General features: G+C 36.7%; 2 protein-coding genes across 9 annotated transcripts in view; one reads left to right on the forward strand and one right to left on the reverse strand.

The window, feature by feature from the left end:
* The window catches only part of LOC6566775 (platelet binding protein GspB), a 47438-nt gene that overhangs the window by 17007 nt on the left and 7118 nt on the right, over positions 1-23313 (forward strand). For 4 of the 8 annotated variants that reach the window (XM_032739085.2, XM_032739091.2, XM_032739090.2 and 1 more), the window contains exons 2-7: positions 6155-6903; positions 16545-17063; positions 19319-19704; positions 19782-20805; positions 21560-22265; positions 22984-23151. In XM_032739085.2, the coding sequence (XP_032594976.1) occupies positions 6682-6903; positions 16545-17063; positions 19319-19704; positions 19782-20805; positions 21560-22265; positions 22984-23151 (3025 nt within the window). In that variant the 5' untranslated portion in view covers positions 6155-6681. The remainder of the gene's footprint in view (positions 1-6154; positions 6904-16544; positions 17064-19318; positions 19705-19781; positions 20806-21559; positions 22266-22983; positions 23152-23313) is intronic. The other 4 variants (XM_032739087.2, XM_032739086.2, XM_032739089.2 and 1 more) reach the window with 2 other exon arrangements.
* Positions 9300-10415, reverse strand: LOC6566774 (fibrinogen-like protein 1). The gene is made up of 3 exons (XM_032739093.1): positions 10264-10415; positions 9545-10209; positions 9300-9478 (listed from the first exon to the last, which is right to left on the reverse strand). The coding sequence occupies exons 1-3, from the start codon at positions 10339-10341 to the stop codon at positions 9379-9381; spliced, it is 843 nt and encodes a 280-aa protein (XP_032594984.1). The 5' UTR covers positions 10342-10415; the 3' UTR covers positions 9300-9378.

Consider the following 23313-nt stretch of genomic DNA (forward strand, 5'->3'; position numbering starts at 1 on the left):
TTATCATGTTGAGTAGAGCATATTATGAATAATTACGAAGCCAGTGGATAGATGTGCAAGAGTAAGTGCTTAACATGAGAAAGTAACCAGCAAACAATTTCTCTGCAGATAAAAAAATAATTGTTTTCGATTCTACTTAATATGATTCAGAGACCAAGTATAAGTATGTAAACTTGATTTATATAATTTTTTAGCAATCATCTGATGAGAATATGAAAATATATAAAAATAAATCCAATTCCAGTTCGAGTTCGTAAGACATTTTTTCTTCAATGAAAACATATTTTAGCTGACACCATAGCTAAAATTGTAGCAAACAAATATAAAATAATACTTTCACAAATAACAAAAAATGATTTCAAAGTGGATAGTCATTGAAAATACGAAATACTCGAATTTTGCATATCAATCAACAGTCAGCAGACTGGTCGCTTTTAATGGGCACGCAAACAACAAGTCGCACACATAGCTGTCATTTGGGTCTTTGTTTAGCTGTGTTGCTAATCATGATCGCAAATATTTGCCTTATTGACGAAAATAAAATGACATGTGTGAAATGAAGTCAAGCGCAAGTGCTAAAGTGTAACGGTAGTAAGGCAATATTTATGCAAATTACCAACAATTTGTGGACGATGATTTCCTTCAGATTTTTGTCAATTTCCACTTTCTCGGCTCATATTTCATGAGGCATTACGCATACGCATTAGCAAAGTGAAATTACGCATTCGCTGTGTGAGCGCAGTATGGGAAATTTACACCACGCACACACATACATGTAGAAACTGTGGGCGTTGCAGGAAATCATAAAATGTAATTTTCATTAGACGGAAAATACAGTAGAGTTTTTTATAATATATCTGTTACTTTTGTCACTACAGCGAAGCGTATAAGTTACAGCGACAATTACCAGTTTTGCTGCAATTGTGGGCAGAGTGTGAATGTCTCGGAGGTGGAACCTGCTGTTCCGAGTCTATACGCAAACTATTGCCAGTGCTTTTAGCACTCACAATTATGTAATTTTGTTTGCAATTCGGCAAGACAAAGGCGGCCAAATGCAAAATATGCAGAGAACTAACCGCATTGGAAACCAGTTGCCTTTCATATTAAAACACTTTAAACGCACATTACATTAATTTAAAAAAAAAACCATAAATGCAATAGATTCACTTAGCTAATTAATCAATGTAAACAAGAAACGGCCACAGACGAATAAGTGCGGGTGTTCAATAAATAGCCACATAATTAAAAGATTTGCGCATTTACCAAGCTTTAGCCACCACTCTCCATGAACTATCCATGCGGAAGTCGTAAGCAAATGTGAAAGATACATTTGCGTGTACCTAATAACAGACGCTAAACGAAAGCATTGCGGTTAGCTCCAGCCACAAAATAGATGAAAAAACAAAGGTAAATTGAAGAAAAAATGGATTAAAAATGAATTTATTTTCCAATGGAATAAAAACCGCAAACAAAACATCTTAATAAAACCAACAAAAGTAAAAACAAAGGCACAGCCTCTCGGATCGAGTTAGATTTATAATATGGATAAAATGACGCAGACGGAAGCACAAAAGCACACAAATTACACACAGTCAACTTGTGGCTTATATAGACAAGTACATTCTGTTAGATATATATATGTATATGTATGTATGTAAGTATATATTTGAAGTACGGGGCGATACTGTCTAATGTGCGGCACTTTAATCAAAAAGTATTTATAATTGAATTGTAGCATAAGTTTTGCTGAAAGATTATGCCAAACATCAAAGAGATTTCAGATAATGAAAATTAAGACATGTTTTGTACATGCCACATATGTATTTATATAATGCGGCCAATGCTCGAAGTCAAAGATTAATGTTGAAAGCAGAACAGATAAATAAAATAAAAAATGGTAGTGAAAAAAACACATTGACAAAGCAAGGAAGTGAATAATTGTTGCTGGGCTAAGCAGTTACAGACATGTACAGATTTATTTGAAGTGGGAAAATTATATTTAAAAATAAAGTAAATATTGTTGACAAATATTTATATTCTTATAAAAAATATATTTCATATTTTTTTTATTTTCGATTTTAATTCAAGTATTCACTTTAATTTTTAAATCAATTGATTTGTAACTTTAATTATAATTTTAAAATAATTTAATATATCTATTTTTTTTTTTAAATTTATAGACTGTTTTAGTAGACTGCCATAGTAGGCTTACTTGTTATGCTGAATTCGTAGCTGATGTTTCTTGCTTGCTACTAACAATTTTTATAGTTTGTTTCTTAAGTCTTTAATATTTATGGTACATATCTGTCAAGCTGACGCATTTTCCGACGCGCTCCTGCTTCTGTTTTGTGTTTGAACTGAGAAAATTCAAATGAGAACAACACACGAAAAAAAATTGCACGAATGTACGCCAATTATGCAAATCTTCGAGTCCAACAAGTGAATTGCAAACAAAATAAGATTTGCATATCGGTCAATTGGTGCACGATTTTTGCTGTGCACGCGCTCAAAATAACAAAATGTTGCCCGATGACTGTGAAACACATTCTTCTTACCTGTGGGCTTTAAATTGACAACTTTTTACCAACATTATTTTATATTGTAATTTTTCGACGCACTTTCAATGCCACTGTTAGACGCCTGCACAAAATTCCGTATAAAAATAAATATGGCTAAGCACTCCGCCCACACATTGTAGCTATTTTTAAACAAACAAATAAATCATTTGGCAAAAGCAATAAATGAATATATGTATATCGAAAACAATTGTGCGTATTAATTTGTCATATGTAACACAAAACCTAAAAGGACGGATTAACCTACATAAAAAATATTTTTGGGCAAATTTGTCAAGTGCTACAATTACGCATCACAATAGTATGCAAAAAATATATGTACATATATCGCCCCAACCCAAAGTCATATTCAACCACACGCATACAGAAAACATACTTTCGTTTCAATAATTATGGATCATAATTTATCTTTTCTATTTGTATTTTTGTAGTTTTTTGCTTCAGCAGAGTGAATGTCAACAGCAAAACTTAAAAAAAAATGTTTAAAAATTACTTGCAAAAGAGAAAGAAAACTATAATAATATTGTTATATGCACTGACCTTCGCAATATCTGGCTTTGTATATGCACATAAAACGTCCGCTACAATTCCAAGTAGACTTGAACGTCTCTCACGTCTGTCAGTGGCTCCAGGTGGTCATGTGGTTTTTGTGGTTATCCAGTGAACTAGGCCAGAACTTGGCCACATAACAGGGAAGTTGTACGGATTACATTCTCTAGTGAGAGCATATTTAACTGTGAGTTCAGTTAACTTCACTGATTTATTTTACAGCTCTAATCTTAACTTAGACTAAAATATTTATTTTCTGAGGATTACTTAAATATTGAAGTGGGATGATGTATTTTTGGTTATTATTTAATTTGCTTCCAATTAATTATAATTCCTGGGAATCTGAAATTCAATCGAAATTACTTTTTTAAATTCAAATATCTCTGGGAACATTTATTTGAAATTATTCTTCTATCTTTAAATGAATTCAGCTATTTGTGTAAATAAAATGGAAGACATTTAGGTATTTCTAAAAAAAATTAATAAAGTTTTAAGAAATGTTGTAATTTTTGCTGCCCTCTCACAGTTCACACAGATTTCGGTTTTTAACCAAGAAATTATTGAAAATATTACATATAAAACGCAAAATGAATTGGGTGAGAAGTGAAAACATAGTCTTAAGAAAAAGAAAGGGATCAAACATATAGCCAATTTAGTATGTTTTTCATATACACACACTCTAAACCTCATATGAACTTGCCCCTATAATTTATCTAAATAGTCAGGGTGGCTAACGCATAGGCAGCAATTAATATACGTTCGGTCGACTAATGTATACAACTTGTATAAATAATGCATGGCTGGTAGTAACCTTTGGTGATGACGTTTCAGCGATAAGGCATATAAATCAAATCCAACGATTAGGCCAAAAACAAACAGCCAGGAATCCAACGGGAAAAATAAATTGGCAACGCTGTGGTGCACAGCACTCAGCACTTATATTTGCGCATCGAATGAGGTCTAATTATACATAATTGCGAATAATTAAAATTTAATTAATACAATCAAGAGCTGCTCACACACAAACACACTGCGAGTCAGTAAGCAACAGAATTCAAGCCAAAAGTAAAACCGGCAAAACGTGTCCACTGCAAATGTGAATGTCTTTTGGCCAAGTTGCGTGCCGCATTCAAGAGAAAGAGAGAAATATTGCAACAAATTTCAAGCATTTTCTTAGCAAGTAATAATAACAACTTTAATTTCTAGCCAAGTGCTAAGGAGACTAGCACAACGCATATGGCCAAAGCCGAAACGAGTGCAAGTTCAACGGCAAAAACGAGTTTCACATTTTTATTATTTTATTTGATTATACTTTTGTGCTCTGTTGGCCAAGTCGCGGCATCGTCATCGTCATCGTCATCGTCATCGCTATCGCCAACGCTGCGGACAGAGAGCCGGTCCGCATATGAGGAAGCTAATGCCTGAGCAGCGGGCAACTTTGCGCTCCACACGCAAAGATCAGCGAAAAAAAAAACCAAAGAAAACTAAGTAACAGTTACTATTTAGCGGACCGGCATTTGTTTGCCGCCTTGCCTTGCATAAAATATGCAGTAAAATTGCTTTTCTTTCAAGAATGGAGCGGAAGGAGGGGGTCTGCATCGAACTAGTGCACAAAGTGGGTCTGGGACTGCTTGGCTGTGTGCTAAATTCGGTTGATTTTTTTTACCAAACGGTTGTTTCAATGTTAATGCAGCTCCAACACTTGTTTTGACGGTGCTACGGACAGCACAGTGTGGTAATGTTTAGTTGCTGGCAATGAAAAACATAACTGTTACAACACATAGTAAGCCAAAGTGACACAAGTTTCTTGTCATTAAAAAGTCATAGTACAAAATTGTCCTAAGTTATTTGCATAACTATTTGAAAAGCTATTCTTTGTATTTTTATTTTAAGTATTAAATCGTTCGTCGAGCATTTTTGTTAAACTTTTATTTGTGTCTGTAGGATGACTACACATACAAGTTTGTGCTTTCTGGAAATGTAATTTAAGTACTCTTAAAGTAATATAAAATGAGAACAGGTTTTATACAAACAGTGAAAATTAATACTTGCAAAAGTGAATGCCGATGTAAGAATTATTTGTGGTTTGTAAGCATCAGTTAGTTATTTATTTCTTAGCTTCGAAGCTATGCTGAGAAAGTTAGCTCTGTTTAACGCAAAAAATGTACAAGTGGAACAAGTAGAAGTATACTAAAAAGCCACTTGTTCCACTTGACTTACAAAAAAAATTGATGTGTTTAAATTTAGTGTTATTATTACTATTATATATATACTATTATATATATATGTTTGTTTTTGTAAATAAAAAAAAAACTTCTATATCATATACATAAAAGAGTCAAATCTCTGTAGAAAAATATATAAATGTACACATAATTTGAAATGGATTAGTAGATTCTAAAAGGTAGTTCCAAACATTCACTAAATTGTATTATGTAGGATATATTTATAAACTTTTCTCATAAAATCGCCAAAAATAACTAAAGATAATGTTTAAGCCACTGTCATTGTTTGGTTGGTCACCTTTGCGCCAGACAAATGTCGTTCACCACGATGCGGTGCGCGAAGAAAAAGAGAAAAATGATGTTCTTGCGCAAGTTTGACAATAATAAATGGATGTATGTTGTTATTGCGACAAGTACTGGTGGCCAGCCGTTTCTACGACTGTGTGCCATCAAAAGTAAATTAAATTAAGTACCTTAATAAACACACATACACATAGAAACAGAATTGATGGTAGGCCAGGCGGAAATAGACTGTGACATCCGCCGAGTGCTGAGTGCTGAGTGCTGACAGCACCAAGAGGCAGTCATGGTTGAAATCAGCATGAGTCGCCTCTGGATCTAACATATCCGCTGGACGTCGACCGCAAATTTAATTAGAAATCTGCACGGGTTTGCCTGCTAGCGAGCTACCAGTTCAAGGCACCTAGTTTCCGCTAAAAATAATAAACATTTTCACACCTTGCAATACAATTATAATAAATGGAACTAACGAAATTTCTTTCTATTCTGCTCTTGTCATTTCAGTACACACACAGAAAGCCACTCACATTGCTCAAATTAGACCGTGAAAGCAGCAACAACAAGAAATATTCGTAATAATAAAAATATAAACATAAATAAAAGGAAAACGCCAGCAAAGCGTGCAAAGGGAAAAGCAACGAAAATTATCATAGTTAGCATAGGAGAAGGAAGAGGGGCAAAGAGTAGGCAGGGGGTAGACAGTAGCTTGGCTAAAACGGTCGAGAAAATTATGATTATGATGTTAATAAATTAAAGTTGCCATTAATTTAGTAACGCAAACGGCTGTGGAAGGTAGCCAGACGGTAGCATAATAACAATAAATAATAATTTGAAATAGGCGAGCGAAATAGACACACACAGAGAGCAACTTCGGCCTCAACTGGAGAACTGAAGCCAGTGCATCGGCCCTCCAACCACATACATATATATACAGATCCAAGAAAGAGCAGCTCGAGCGCGTCGAGCGTGCAAATTAAAAGCGCACAGTAGCTCGAAGGAGCCGCTAAAAGAAGAAACTATAAAACAGCAACATGGAAGTGGCAACAACAAACAATCACAGTCAGAGCCATCATCATCATCATCATCATCTTGGCAATGGCAGCGCAGCTGTCGGCGTCAGCGCCGGTTCCCGTTCCCCATTTCAGCGTGAGGTGCGTGAATGGCAGCGCATCGATCCGGACACTGGAGCGCTGTTCAGCGGCCGCTTGGAGGCAGATCGCTGGATAAATGGACCACTGAACAGTTATGGCAAGGTAAGAAGCCCATACAATCGATAGATTTAACAATATCACAACAGAATAAAAGCTGAGGCCAAAATGTATAAAACTAAGTATCTTTCTAAATATATTGGAATATTTAGGTTTGAAAATAAAGTTAAAGTAATAGATTTAAGAAGAAATAATATTTCTTAAATTGAATTATTGTTTGGTTTATTATTGATTTGTGTGAATAAATACATTTTTAAATTCAAGTCAGCAACAGCTATAACTTACAGTATCGATACAGCTGAAAATAAAACAATTACAAGTAAGAAAAGCAAAAGTAAGTTAGCCTGATTATCTCAAGCTTACATAATAAACGTCCCACTGTGTTAAGTGCGTTGATAGAGTTCTGATTGCTGCCTAGGTGGAGGCCTAATTGTTGTGGCTATTGCTTGCAGTCCATACAGTCTATAGGTAGAACTGGGCATGCACATCAAAATGAAATTGAAAGGCACGCTTCAAAGTGCATCACTCGAATTGTAGAGGCGTCTACTAACTTAGTGCACTCCGCAACGAACTGGGCTATCGACTGATTGAGCCTAAATGCCAGTTTGGTTAGCTGCCTTTCGATTTTAATCTGTTAATAGTTCATTTAGCTATCAAGCAGTCGATTGACGGCCGCAAAGGCATATAACAATAAGAGGATTAAGTGAACAACAAGTATTCCCACTTACACTTAAAGTGAACTATTGTGTCTTAAAATGATTAAAGTCCAAGAATTTAATTTTTATTCTTTAGCTAAATTAAATTGCATAACTTTATCATGAGTTGTTATGAAAGTGTGCTTATAATATACAATAATCACTTATATATAATTAATGTGTGTGTTTTAATTAAACGGTGGAATATTCAAATAATAACAGACTATAAGTTATGATTTTCAATTAATAATACTGATAATAATAATATTTGAAAATTATTAATGCTTCAAAAATATCAAATAATGATAACATTAATTATTTTAGAGGATATTAAATATTAATTTAGAGTTGAAATCCATCTTTTTATAATAATTTCATAGAAAGTATCTAAATGGCTTGGTTACCTCTCTCCCTGTCGTTAGTTGATTGCAATTAAGATTTTACTGTTTTAAGTTGTACCAGAAAATATCCATTGATGCCACTGGGCATGCCGCTCAAACCGTTAAGCTACGCATAGCGAAAACTTTGAGAGATATTTTTTATTCTGACGCTTTGCGTTTTTGTGTCAGTTAACTTATCTACGCCGGCAAGTAACTGCATCGACTTTGACCAGCTCCACCGGGGCATAATTAACAGATCGCACGCACGAACTGCTCAGAGATACAAGATATACACGACTGTGCCACTTATTAATCGATTTGCCAGCCACAAGTTATAAGCGAATGAATCTTTCGCATTTATAAACGCCAAGAAATAGCAAAACAGATGGCCAAGACACTTGAATAAATTTGAGCAAGTGTTTATTTTGCTTTTGTTTTGATTCGCTTTTGAACCTTTGCCTTTCCGAACACTCTCTCATACACACACATACATGTATATTTATACAACCAACTCGCAGTTAGTAATTAATGCGCCCTCTTCAGACTTCACTTGTCTTTGGGCTATGCTCTTTTAGCTTTGTCTTGCCATTGATTGCTCTAGAATTTGTCGGTTAATTATAATGGCAGACGGGCCACAATTTTATGCTTGCTCATTGAGAGTATCGAGTACCTCCAATGACGAATACTAAGTGCCGACCACCGGAGCCATCTCATCTCATGAGTCGTGCTTGCGGCCAACTTAAGTTCACGCCTCAAGTGTCAAACAGCGGCAAAAGGTTCAGCAATTCGAGCGTATTACACTGGAGACTGCTAGAACAGAGTTACTCCGAGAAATAAAGTGACATCATTTGGGGCTACAAAACTACATATACTGAAGACTGAATCAATTTAATAGTTCTTGGCAAATACTAAAAGCTTAATTTGGATAAAATCAAACTGAAAAAAAATTAATTATATATTTAGCACAATATAATTTGAATTGAAACTAGGTTGTTTCGTTCCTCTAATTTAATTGTTCTTAGTATTTGTAAATGACAATACCAAAAATTTAATTTAGATTAAATCAAATTGGAATAAATTAAAGGAAGTTGGGTATTCTTTTGTTGACCCGTACATTTTTATGATTGGCTGAATTTTATTGTTTAATAAAATTGAGAGAGACAGAGATTTAACATTGCTTAGTGCAAATTAAATAACCTGAATAAAAAATTATTTAAAATTCCAAGTAAAATTATGTTCATGAATATTTTATTATTGATTTTAAATAAATAATAAATTAGCTTTATAAACTAAATTTAGCTTAGAAAACAGAGCTTTAAAAGCTACCCAATTACATGTAGATATTTTGCAGAAAAAACGACAAAACTCAATTTTAAATTTATTAACCATTTTCACCAATTCACTATGTTATTATCCCAATATATATATATGAAAATATAAGTATTTTATTGAGCTTTTGGCCGTATCATCACTTGGGCAAATTTCAAAACATTTCTCTGCCAGGGGTACCAATAAAGTCCGCCTTTGTAAGGTCCATTGAGATTGCTACAATGAATAACAGAAAGATAAAAATAAATAGTATTGAAAAGTAAAAAACATTCAAGTATTTACCATTGATAACAGTTATTGAACCACCAGCCGGAACTATTTTCATCTGCACAATTTCTATTGCTATTATCATTATCATTTTCATATGTGGAGAACTTCATGTTCTTATGATGAACCATTGCATCTCCAGCGTTGCCCGAATAAGCACCAAGAGTCGTGATCTCAAATGAGGCGTCGTCATTCGCAATTGCAAAATTATCGTATCGTGCAAATCGGGTTTCGTTATCATAATTCTGCAGATATATATACAATTCGTGGGGCTGAGACTTGGTTATCAAATGTAGTTTATCGAGCCCCATAAAGAACTCTCCTCGCAAATCACCGAAACCCTGTTGATAATCGCGCCAGTTTCGATTAAAGTTAACACTGCCATCGATACGACGCAGGATAACGGACCAACCTGGACCAGCTAACGTTGAGTCACATGCCACTTGAAAGGATTCCGAGCCAGGAACTTTTAAATCTTGCACATCAGTCGATTTGCATAGACAACTGGAGAATTGGCATTTATTGTTCTGCAACATCAATTCGGATAACTTCTTCTCCAGCTGATCGATTTTTTCTTGTTCGCTGATTGTTTGTATTCTAAGCATGGAAATTAATTCATCCTTATTTTCGAGTTGTGTTTCCAGTGCAGATATTTGACGCTCAAGACCCAATATAGTTTTCTGAAATAAACAGATTAGCTTACAACTGTAGAAAAAAATGTCAGTAAAACTTACAACTCTTCCATTTTCAGCACTAACTACACATAAGAAAGTTAGCAGAAAAAATGTTAGTGAAATTAAATATTTCGACATTTTCGAAAACGAATTCAGGAAGATTGTACCGTCTCGTAATCAAAACAAATCGAAACTAATTCTTAGAACAGACTAAGCGTTAAATGCTTTTCATTTGACTTTATAAAAGCTTTCATAAGTGAATTCGGGTTCAAAACAGTTTCGACCTTCAGCTATTGAGCTTTGTATAAATTATTGGAGACTTTCTATTGTACATAGTAAAATAATGCATATTATTTAAAAGACTTGATCTAATTGATTTGCATGAAACCTTTATCGCATTACTCAACTATGCATTAAAAGATTTTATTTCTTAAATATACATTTGCTGCATACTCATATGTATTTAGCAAATTAGAAAATAAAATGTAAAAATTATTTATAACATTAGCGGTTGCTTTGTTGTAATTTATAAAAATAAAAAAAATAAATAAATATAAATAAATACATATATATAACAATAAGATACACTTGCAATACCTACAATACAAATCGGAATGAATAAAATGTAATTGTAGATGTTATTCGATTCCTTTTTGGCTTGTGTTGAATAATTGATCTTCATTTTCTAAAAGCGTTTAAAAATATTTTGCTTAATTGGCAAAATTACAAAGACCTTTAGCTGACGATTGTTACATACACTCACTCTGAGTTCATATGCCCTCTGCATTTACATGACAGCTGCAGGGTATGTTTATATAGAAACTTGCTGAAATTTGTGTCTTTTTTTGTTTGTTTTTATGCCTAACTTATCGCGATTGAACTTTGCAGCCACTGCTGCTGCTGCCGCTGCTCGAAGCGATCAATAGAATCGAGAACAATCAAAGAAACCCCTTGAAAATGAAAGAAGATAAAGCTGAAGTTAAGGAACGACGAGAGGTTCGAGCTATTTCAGTGGTCAATTTCAGTTTAAATAGTCGCGCAGTTCATTTGATAGTGCGGATTTATATCATGATGGAGAGAGGGAAAGAGAGAGAGAGAGAGAGAGAGAGAGTCTATTGACTGGTTATCCCGCTGTGTCTGTTTCTGTTTCTACCGACAAAGTCAAAGGCAAACTTGCCGACAGAATTCAATTGAGCAAGTTTTGATTTGTGGCACGGAGCATCCAGACGCATACCCACCTTAGAGCAAAACTCAAGCTCCAAGCACCGTTAAAGAACTACGATTGCTTCATTAATATTATGGATGGTTGGAAAAACAAATTTACATTTTACCGGAGCGACATGCAGCATTTCAATTTGAATTATTTTTACCAAAGCTGGATGTGGTGTTTAAGTTGAACTTGGAGTTGGAGTTGAAGGAAGACAAGAGTGCAGTCTAACGGTACAACAAAAAAAAACAGCCGCGAGCAAGAGACGACTTTTGTGGGTCACTAGGTTGCCAACAGCCTCGTCTAAGATGTGTCATCGAATCTTGCAGCGTGGCCAGCTCTACTAGCAGTCGTTTGAGCATTAACTACTACTACTACTTGAATGGTATGCAACTAATTCAGGATGTTAATCAACGTGTCTCGCTACAATTAAGCATCACCGGTTTATAATTTCCTGAACACAACACAATCAGATCAGATCCACACGTATAGTTGTAATACAATGCGTCTGGACAACCCACAACTTGGCCATGAATCGGTCATGAGCAGAAGGGCCCACAAATGATTTATTCGATTTAGTCATACGAGTACTCATACTCGAATTCATACTTGCACTTAATGCTAGCTCATACATACATATATGATGTGCTCTATAGAGATATAAAGGCAACGAGATCGTGACAGAAATAATGCATATAAAAATGTGTATTATTAACGCAAAGCTTGGTCTTTCCAGCATGGCCAACAAAATGGCCATTGTTAGGTAAAAAGCAATTTAAAATGCACCACAGTGGGCACTACTTGAAGAGAACCCCTACAACATTTAAATAGTACAAATAATAAAAGTAAAATAAAAATAATAATAATTTGTACAATTAAAAAAACACTCATTTTATTTTAGGTAAAATTATATATATATACATAAAAGTAAATTAACCACAGGTTAAGTTTTATTTATTTAATACCAGTTTCTAATAGTCAAAATGGGGTGAGCATAAATATTAAAAATTAAATGACGCAAATTAATAAATAAATATATTTTTAAGAATTAAAAATTCAAATTGCATTACAAAATCCTCTGAGGTACAAAAAATAGGAAGTGTACAATAACTCCCAAATTTAGTGAAATTTTAAAATGTGCAATTAATTTGTAAGCACTTCGTTACCACAGTGCAGCCAAAGTTAGTGTCAGCTAAAAATAAAAAGAGTCAACGCTTTGGCATGTCTATGCAGAGATCTGTACAAGCAACAGCCGCCATGAAAGGCGACATGCATGCGCAGACATGGAGCATATGGCAGACCAAAGACAGAGAGATAGACAGAGGAAGAGACAGAAAGACAGCAAGACAGTAAGACGGAGCAAGCCAAGAGCTGAGATAGACAGTCAATCTTATGGCGAGAGACAGCCACAAAGACGACGATGTTGCGGGCAGCATCATTAAATTCGCTTAAAGCATGGCTCGGGCGAAAATATTTTGGCCTAGGCCAAAGCTAAAGCCAAAGCCAGTGTACGGAGCAGGGGCAGAGACAAAGGCTGCCACACGGCAGGCAACAGCGTCTATACCGACTCTACATCATCACGACTTTGGGCTCTTGCGCACTTGTAATATATGCGCGTCCCTCCTGCATTTTGCAGCTGCCGCATTTCATTGAACCTTCAACTTGACTTTGAGCCCAAAAGCAACAAAATCAGCAACAGCAGCAGCCATAAAGCCATTGAACATTTTTCAATTTGGCTGCGGTGAGGAGCGCGCGGAATCTCTTTGGCTTTATCAGTCGGGCAGCCAGCCGCATGGGGGCTCAAGTTCGAGATCATGACACTGATTCACTGATTGTTTGGCCGTAACGAATTATATATACATGTACATTTTTATATATCTATTTTTTGCTCCTTTGATTGGAGCAACAAACCCCCCTAGGGTATGTGTGTTTGTGTGTGTGAGTTTCAATAGCCATGCAGATTGGCATAGCTTAATTAGCCTGGCAGCCAGAGCGAAACCAGGTCTGTCTTAGCAATAGACTACACTAACATATTCCAGCATGGCTGACTGGCTGGCTGGCCAGAAGGCTGGGAAAAAGAGGTCATCGATAGACACACATAGAACTGTAGACTGCTGAACAAAAAATGTACTACATGGCCAAAAGGAGATTTTAGACAATGTTTCTTCTGCGCTGTGGCGTGAGAAACTCAGCGACAGCGAACGTGCATTGCCTCAAGGGTTTGAAACTTTGCTAATAATTTATCTCTGCACAGCAATTGTGGCGGGTACATGTAACTGGTACTTGGTAACTTGGAGTACTTGGAGTACTTGGGCACTTGCACAGTACATCTTTCGTATTACAACACGAGTAATAAAGAAATCATTAAATGGATTGTAAATATTTGAGTACAAAATTCCATTTTTTATTTCAATAACTAAAAACAAATCCTGAAAAATGTCGATCTAACTGTTATTGAGCCCAGTTGACAAATTTACTGAGTCGCACTTTCGCAAGGACATATAAACTCGTTCCCATGAGCGCCAACACATTTTCTCGACTCAGCTCCATGATTAGTTAAATGTAATATACCAATGCATTACACATAAGACCAATCGTTTTTAGTGTGTCGGAACTGTTACTGGGACACTTGGTATGCATTCAAGGATAAGTGTGACTTTAGGAACCCGCACAAATTATTATACATTTGCAATCGGATAATACGGTTATCATGCGGTGACTCAGAAATGTGTTAACAGAGTCAAAAAACAATAAAAAAAATCTGGCAATGAATGCGATATTACAAGGACAGTGCTGAAAGTGATAGCCAGGATGGAGAATAAACTGATAATTATGTATGAGTCAAAAATTAGAATTTATATATATTCTTGATTAGTAAGCAGAGCTATGTGCTAACAAGCACAAAATAAGGCCTCCTAAAATCAAGATATATATATTCTTATATTTTTCCGTTTAGCCTAGAAGAATTTCGAATTAATTTGTTTTCTGATTTTAATTCTAATCATCGGTCTTATTTTTAAACTTTGAGTTCTTATTTTATGACTTAAATTCGTGACTTAAGATTCTGAAGTCTGGAATAAAAAGTGATTGAATCAACCTTCTTTTAGAATGTATTTAATTTTAGAATGTATTACTTTCTCTATGATACCTCTCTATGATATATTCTCTATGTGCGCTAATGCACAGATTAAAATTCATCTTGGCATCTTTTTAGATTACTGTATAAATATATTGGAAACATACCTAAAAGTGGACGTACGTTGATTACAAAATATAGTAACTTTTAAAAGTCAATAAAATATCATAACTAAATATGAACTATTATTGCTTACAAAAGAGACACATGAAAATATTTTAATTAAGTTGGAATACTTATTGTGGTTTACAATTAATAACAAGATAATAAAATTCAAAAATGCAATCCACTTATCTACCTATTCTTGGTGGCTACAATAGCATTATTAACAACAGTTCGTTTTAGTCAGAGCACAAAGCGTATGAGTCAATGCACAATAACCACTGACAGTATCGGTGGAATTTCTGTGGTTACATGAAACAAAGAACATTTGCACTCGACTTTTTGTTGTAATCAAATTTTATATATTTTCCATTGACTCAGCCAGTTGTTACTATTACGTAGTTGTTGTTGTGCATTTGCATGGAAGTAGAGCATTGAGAATGCATTTGATTTGGTCATTGACACGAATTTGCCCAAGTGAACCCTAATAAAAATTCGAACGCTATAAATCATCAGCATAATCGATTGCCACAATCGATCTTTTGGGCCACACAGCCGCACGTCGATAGAAAGATGTGTGTGTGTGTGTGTGAGTGTTTATGGCACGATCGAACACATTTGTAAATGGTTGCACACAATGAAAAGGGTGCAGTGGCTTCTATGCTCTTGCTGCCGGCTGCTTGATTTGGTCACGTGTGCGGCCAGCTGTTGAGATAAGAGTACAGCAAACAGTGGACATTCAAGTGCATTACCAAACAAACAAGCAATATACTAACAAACCTCCTCCGCCACCGACTGCTGCCCACACTCTGTTGCAAGTTATACATACATATGTACATGCAGCAGAAACACTCAAACGCCCCTTTCGACACACCTAATAAACTTGCATACAATTTTGTCAGACTCATTTGCACATTGCCTGTTAGGAGTATATACCTCACTCACAGTATGTATTTAATTTTTAAGTGCACACTTAAAAATATCATTAAAGTGCATAATATTCAGAAGTTTAATACCAATAAACAACAAATTCGACATGTTCATTTTTTTTTACTTTGTTGTACGATTTACAATTCACAAAAATTAATTTTAAGCACATTCGAAGCTTTTAAGGCATTACATTAAATGAAGAGAGAATTTTTTAATTCGTACTTTTTTAAACTTTGTGGACTGAGTAAAATCTGCATTATGTAAATAAAATAATTAAACAAATAATTAGAGAAATAACAATATTAAGCAAGTATACACTTTAAGAGACGACCGATTATTCTTTGGAAAGCTAGTGTATGTAGTATTCCTATGTTGATAATTTCTTGAGAACATCTTAGCATCGGTATTTTACTTGTTACGTGTGAGTCGTTTGGCTATGTTTTTAAACAAAATGTGTTTCACACAAAAACTCGTCTTTTCCGATACTGTATTTACAAAATTAATGTTTTTATGACTTTGATAGTTTTTATCAATTTCATTTGGTTGCTATCTGCAGGAGGTTGAATGAAATCAATACATTACAATACATATTGTCTGCTCGGCGATGAAACATAATTTTGGTCAGCATAAAACTAACGAGCTCACTTAAATCACTTGTTAGGAATGAAAATATGTTTAGAACACCCAAATTATAAGGCTAACAATAAACCCCTGGCGATCCCATGAATTTGACAGTTATATATGGAGTCAACCTGCATACGCCCCGTTGGCCATACCTACTAAACCATCCAAAAATCTTACTGACATACTAAAAATTCGGAAAAGAAAAATAAAATACAATTAATTAAGACCTTGATATCCAGGAAAAAAAAAAAACAAAACAAAAACACACACATAATCCTGCTCTCACTCAAATCCAACACTCTGTCTATTTTTCCCCCTCTCCCCATCTGATCAACATTGCAGATATCGGATTCACAAAATATCTCACAGCCGAATGGCACACAGCACATACAGCGCAAACAAATGGAGGTACTACGAAGCGCCAATGGTGCCATGCAGGTGATACGCACACAGACAGTACAAAAGACATCGTCCACATCCCGTTGGGCCACCTCCGCCTCCACTGCCACTGCCACTGCCACCTGCTCCTCATCCACAAGAACCACTCGCAGCAGAGGTTCGGCGCCCAAAGCGCTTTGGTCGCCTTCGTCCGCTCAAAGCGTTGACATTTGCGAGCTAAGCAGTGATGATGATCAAGATGATGATGATTTTGATAGCATACAGGGCGACGCTGGCGTCGTCCATGAATGCACAACTACATCAATGGCTAGCAATGGCCAGGAGCTGGTCGATGATCATGTTGATTTTGTTGTGATTAATGGCGACGATGATGATAATGACGACGACGTCTACCGTCTGCACAAGCTCGGCCACAATTTGTTACCCGATACAGCGCCCAGCTTGAAATTGAGCAATCTAATGGTAAGTTGTACCCACCCGCTTCCCTCCCCCCGCACTACACTACAACCTTCCCAGCCCTAACCCCCAGCCAGTTACCCTATGCTTGGCCAGGCTCCTAAATGCGGTAGTCACAGCTCTCGGCCCGTCATTACTCATGCGGTTCATTAGCATGCTGCGATGTTTGCTTTTCGTTTTTCTTCGCTTGCTTCTGTTTTGGTTTCCTTCTTTCGGCCATGGCAATGACCGAAAATGTTCAACTTGCTGGCTCTTAACGATCTGTCCATGCTTAACAAAAACTTCACTCGAGTAAATCGGAAAACGCGAGCCGTTTAACCATATATGATATTCATATAAATTACAAGTAAAGTAAAATGACAAACATAAATAAAGAAAGGATATAATTATGAAGTCATTGATTAACGCTTACTAACAAGTATAATTAAACTATTAAATATGTATGGCTGTGTAAATATTTCATTTAAAAAATTCAGAACCTTATTTAAAAATTCCAATTTTAAAACTAACTCAATTTTAGCAATATTTTTATTATATTGTATTAATATTATACATGATTATATTGAATTTAATTACTTTTATCTTTTATGAATTATTATATAAAATTTAAAATTAGTTAAATTATTTCAATTAAATGTTTAACTTTCTTAGTTTAATTTAATTTCAAGCATAACTTTGCTAAAAGCTAAGAAATAAACGTAAAAATCAATTTTTAAAACTCTAACACATTATATCTAAAAGTCTAGTATTTGCATACTTGAAAATGTAAAAAAAAAACAATAAAATGACAATATTTGTAAATTAATAAAATTTATAGAAAGAGAACGAAACGGTATAAATTCTGGAAAATTTTAATTTCTTTATGTTAAATTTGTATTGTAACTGTTGACACATTTTTTCGAAATACATTTTTGTAGTAAACTTTCATATATTAATAACGCTTATCAAGGCACACAATGTCAGCAAGCGAACAAAAATAAAGAAAAAGTCAACTCTAGAGTCTAGACACATTTAGTTAGCCATTGGCAATTGGCCAATCGTGATAGATCATCAGTTGGTAGATAGAGTTTGACAACCACGCTTTAAGTGCGGTTCAAATGAAGCGCCTGGCAACAATCGATTTTAATAGGGAAGCTTAGCTAAGCACTTAACACTTAAGCGAAATTTATGAACAGCAATCGAACCAATTTGGCAACCAGACATTTGGGTCATGACTACAAAGGAGATTCTAGCACACCACCGATGGCATGGCGAATATCGCCATGGTCATTAGGCGAACAGCAAAAAGTATTTAATTAGTGGGTAGCCAGTCGCAGAAAACGACGAAGCAGTCGCGACGTTCGAACCAAGCACAACGCCCACTCTTAACATGGCCAGGCCCATCAATCTTGACACGAAAATTTCTTTGTTTTGTACCCTTTCAAATGGGCATTGTGATGCCGTATTCCAGAATGAGCAGTCGGTCTATCTATTTGTTGCAGCACAGATGTCAGAGCTGTAGAGATAGAATATTGAATGTAGATAGAAGTATAAGATGAAAAACATTAAACGATTGATTTTCATAAATTAAAAAAAAAGTAAAATAAAATATTTCATGTGTCATTTAAGTGATGCATAACTTTAAAAGGATATCAAAGATAAAAGGAATACTTAAGACAATTTTGAAGGCACCCATTGCTTATACTTTCGGCCTTGATGGGACTCACACAGTATACTTAGTTGTAAAGTTTATTGTTTGTATAGATTGTTGCAAGTCGAACAGTATTGTCATATTAATAGATTAATATAATTTGCAATACAAGATACAAGATTTTATACATTTATGATATTTTATAATTGTTACCGATTTAAAAAAAAAAGTTATAAATGATTTTTAGTTAGTTACCCCTTAAGAGTGTCACTGCTTATTGCAGGCTAACTGCTAGTCGATCAATTTATTTCTTTAATATATTAAGTATTAAGATTTAAATGCTTATTTGCGTTTCTCGGAATTTATTCCGTCGCTTTAGACCACTGTAGACTTGTTCTTCCCATTCACTCAGCTAAGTCTCTCAGCCACATGCCAATCACAGCTTAAACGCCCATCATTCAATTTATACGCTTATAAATACGGAAATCCATTATCCAAGGCACATGTGTGCAAGCATATAGAGTTAAAGTGTGTGGAGCTTCCTTGTGAAGTTCCTGCAATGCACCCACACCAGAACAGCAACAACAACAACACTTATGCGTTCAAATCTGCTTTTGTTTGCCATTTACAGAAAAGCAGTTCGAGTATTTCCAGCCAAAGCAGCAACAACTCAAATTTAACAACTGCAACAGCGGCAACAGCGGCAACTGGCAACACCCACAGAAATGCTGGCAAAATAAGCCTACATGCAATTGTAGGCCAGAAAACAACACCAACAACATCATCAACGTGGCCCAAGCAGGCTGACTTATATGGCCCGGCCACCAACAGCAACAACAACAACAACAACAACAACAACAAGAGTCGCGTGGGCGTTTCAACTGAAGCTCAAGCTGTTGCTGCTGCTGGCGATGCTGACGTCGTCGCCACGCCAACGCTGCGTCGTGATTTGGAAAGTTTCCGGCATTATAACGATGACGATGCCATCGCCGCCGCCGACGACGCTGATGATTTGCGGTAAGTGCTGTGAATTGAAATTTTTAAAATTTTGTCTTATGTTCGTGGCATTATTTGATTGAACTCACATGTTGCAGGCTCAGCGCACGGCATCAGCGACGCCAGCAGGTGTCCCAATCCGTATATGCACCACCGTTGTCCGTCAGCAGCAGCAGCTTGCTGCAGCGTTCGCGTTCCATTTCAACGGATGATCTCAGCAACGATTGGCAACAGCATAAACAGCAGCTTGGCGAGCAGGACGACGAGGATCAGCCGTGCGGCGATTGGCGGCGGGTTAGCAAACTGCGTCGCTCATTTCAATCGCAGGATTATCACACAAGGACTGCTGCTGCTGCTGCTGCAGTTCCGCGACCGCGACCCCGTCCATTGGACTTGCCCAGCAGTACGGTTAGTGTGGCGCGCATCCGGGCAGAATTGGAGAACGGACGTCAGCTCAATACGGTGATGCGCAACAATCACACCGATCTGGCAGCATTAGACAACCTACTGAACACAACACCACACCAGACTAGCAACAAGCCGCAACTGATGAAGCGCTGCACATTTCTCACAGCCGAATCCCTGCAGGAGATACGCGGCAAGTTGAAGAAACTCTCTGACGAGAGCCTGTACAAGGACGACTTTCTGGCACATCAGGCTGTCACGAAGCCAGCAGCTGTTGAGGACTTGCAACGTCCGGAGCCAACAGCCTTGACTGTGGCACGAAGTGCCTTTCATCCTGTGCACAATACGCACAGCTTGGAGACGCGTCAGCGGCCCAAGGACACCAGTTCCAGTGAGTGGCATTTGCGTCGCAAATCGTATGGCTTTGAGAAAATGTCACCGCCCGAGAATCGCAGCATCTTTCGCGTCGATGCTTCTACGGATAGTGGCTTGGGTCGATCCGGTGAGCAGCTTGGCAACTGGTCGCCCACAGAGCGTTCAGCAGCAGCTGCAAATGGCCCCAATTCCACAATTATACACTTTGGACGCCAAAAGGAGCAACTACAGCAGCAACAGCGTCCTGCACAATTGGCAAGTCCCAATGAAACGGAGCATTTGAGCAAGCGACATTCGATTGCAGTGGAGGAAACTTGGCGCGATATACGTAAAACTTCGCAGGTAAGCGCCCAAAATCAAAATATCGAACCAATTGTTAGCATTGGCAATGTGGAAAGGTATTCTATATACCTATATAGAAGAAAATGTAGCTGAGATCGAATTTATAGCTTATGGCTAAGATTCTTTCCTGTATAATTTTAAAAGCATGTTGTTCACTATATTATTTTTTAACAAGACTGATCGTTGCAGTCGGGCGTAGCCAACTGCGAAATACTCTGATACCATAAGTAATACCTACTGATAACAGGCAGCAAAGAACTGGGTGGGAATAGGCAAGAAATACCGTCCAAATATGCCCTTCAAGTTGAGGTAAATATTGGCTTCTGTGAATTTTAGCGACGGGAGTGGGTGTGTCCAATTTTTACACTTTGTCTGACGAGGGCACAGACCAATATATGTTTCTGGTTTCAAGTCTCTATCTCTAAGTGTGTTGAAAAAAGTTTCGTTCAAGCAGAATGACAGACGGACAGACAGCATGACGGACATTGGCCAAAATTAATATACCATAATACCTTCAGTATCAAAGTTTAAAAATAAAAATGTTCGTTTCTGTGCATACTTCAAGCAATAAGATCTTCGAAAAGTGAATGGGTAATGAAATGGTATTATTATTAAAATACAGAAGGGTTTATTGTACTCTTAAGAACCAAAAAAATAGATTTTAGCTTCTAAGGATAAACTGTGATAAATTTCTTTATACGTATTTCCTCTGCAGCGAATCGAGTATCTTTTAATGTTTTAAATTCTTTCGCAGGTGCGCGTCAATGGTGAGCCCATCAATGGCATCAGCAGCAGCAGCAACAACAACAACAGCTCCAGTCAACTGCAGCGCAGTAGCGCACAGAAACGTGTAGAATTCTGCAAGACAGAGGTGCATTTTGCTGCCGAATCGGGACGCGTTAACATTGTGGAAACTGATGGCAAGCCGCCGCCCACGCAAAACTTTCGACGACGTCGACGCACAGCAAGCGGTCCGCTCCAGAGCCTGGTGAAGTCGGCCAGTGTCAGCAGTAGCAGCAGCAGCAGCAGCAGTAGCATCAGCTCATCGAGCAACAATGGGACCAGCTTTGGTGACGGGGCCAAAAAGAGCATTGCCTCCAGCACGGTGACATATCGGGCGACGCTGATGGAACCACCGGAGCTGGTGACACAGCCGGTCGCTGGCACGCAGGTGACGGTTATAACCAGCACCCCAAAGCCATTGGTGGAGCCACGCTATAGTCTGCTGGAGACAACTAGCTCCACATCCAGACTTAGCTACACCTCCACCAGCGGGGTCGACACAACGGACAACGAAACAGACGAGCTGGCCAATATACGTGGCATACTCAAGAATAAGCCGGTGAAACCCAAACCGTATCATCTGGGCGATAATATTGAGAGTGCCGATGTGCTCTGGAGTGTGCCAGCAATGGTAAAATGTGAGAACAGGGAGATCAGTCCGCCAAGTCGCGAAATTGGTGAGTATTTCGAATAGAGTGAGAATGTTTTATTTGGAAGTCTACAATTAATTAGAGTCTAATAATATTTTAGCAATTTTATAAAAGTGGATCAATATATATTTTTTAACCTTAAGGATTTTGGAAAACTCTAATAAATATAAGACGTACTAAGATTGTCGTTAAAGCCATCTTAAAATTCCCATACTTTAAAATAATGAGCTTAGCCTCCATGGATAATTTTACTTTCTCAAAATCTTATTTTCTCCACAAAAAGATGAAAATAATATTCGATCTAATTTTCTTAATCCTAGAAAGCTTTTTTCTTAAGATTGATAAAGGATTTAATATCACATAATACGTTGACAAATATATATTTTCAACTTAGAAGTCTTAGTCAACTTAAAAGTATATTTAAAAACTATTTAGGTACCATACATGAAGTATCCAGATATTTGCCAAATGATTAATTGAGAAACAAACTTCACTTTTTAGTATCAACAAAACTTGTGACAAATCAATCATTATATATTGATACATAAAAATCGTGTCTCTTTTCTGTTGTAGCGAGAACTCAATGCTTTTGTGAAAGCATTTGAAATTTTATTAGCCTCGGCATAAATCAATGGCCTTAGATCATTGCAATGATTATAATCTTAATTAAAAAATTCTACCAATTTGTAGTAATTATATTTTATGAAACAACATTTACTTATTGACTTCCCTGTTTAAACCACAGCTGCCGGCGACAGCCACTCACCGACAGCCACCAAATCAGTGGCTGAACGCGTGCGGATTGTGGAACAGCGCCAGTTCGATAAGCACCAGCAGCAGCCGTCACCTGCCGGCAGTGGATATTCAACGAAGATCAATGTGAGCCTTGGAACTGAGGAGTGGCCAGAAACAGGTTGGTATTTCGAATGGAAAACACATAAACCAAATATTTATCTAGCTGCTGTAGCTGTAGCTCGTACTTATTTTAATGTATTTTCTATTGATTTGTTTTGTTTTGTTTTGTCTTTGGCGGTATAGTAGTAAACTCCTCTACTTGTCTCTCAATTAGCCTTAA

Source organism: Drosophila grimshawi, unplaced genomic scaffold (assembly GCF_018153295.1).
Source record: "Drosophila grimshawi isolate 15287-2541.00 unplaced genomic scaffold, ASM1815329v1 contig_1377, whole genome shotgun sequence".
Lineage (NCBI taxonomy): Eukaryota > Metazoa > Arthropoda > Insecta > Diptera > Drosophilidae > Drosophila > Drosophila grimshawi.

Excerpts from the sequence above, each read along its gene's own strand:
- LOC6566774 (XM_032739093.1), bottom strand. The coding sequence starts at position 10,341 with ATGTCGAAATATTTAATTTCACTAACATTTTTTCTGCTAACTTTCTTA. Across the intron at positions 10,210-10,263 it reads GTGCTGAAAATGGAAGAGTT|AAAACTATATTGGGTCTTGA; the intron begins GTAAGTTTTACT and ends TGTTTATTTCAG. Across the intron at positions 9,479-9,544 it reads TTCAATAACTGTTATCAATG|CAATCTCAATGGACCTTACA; the intron begins GTAAATACTTGA and ends TATTCATTGTAG.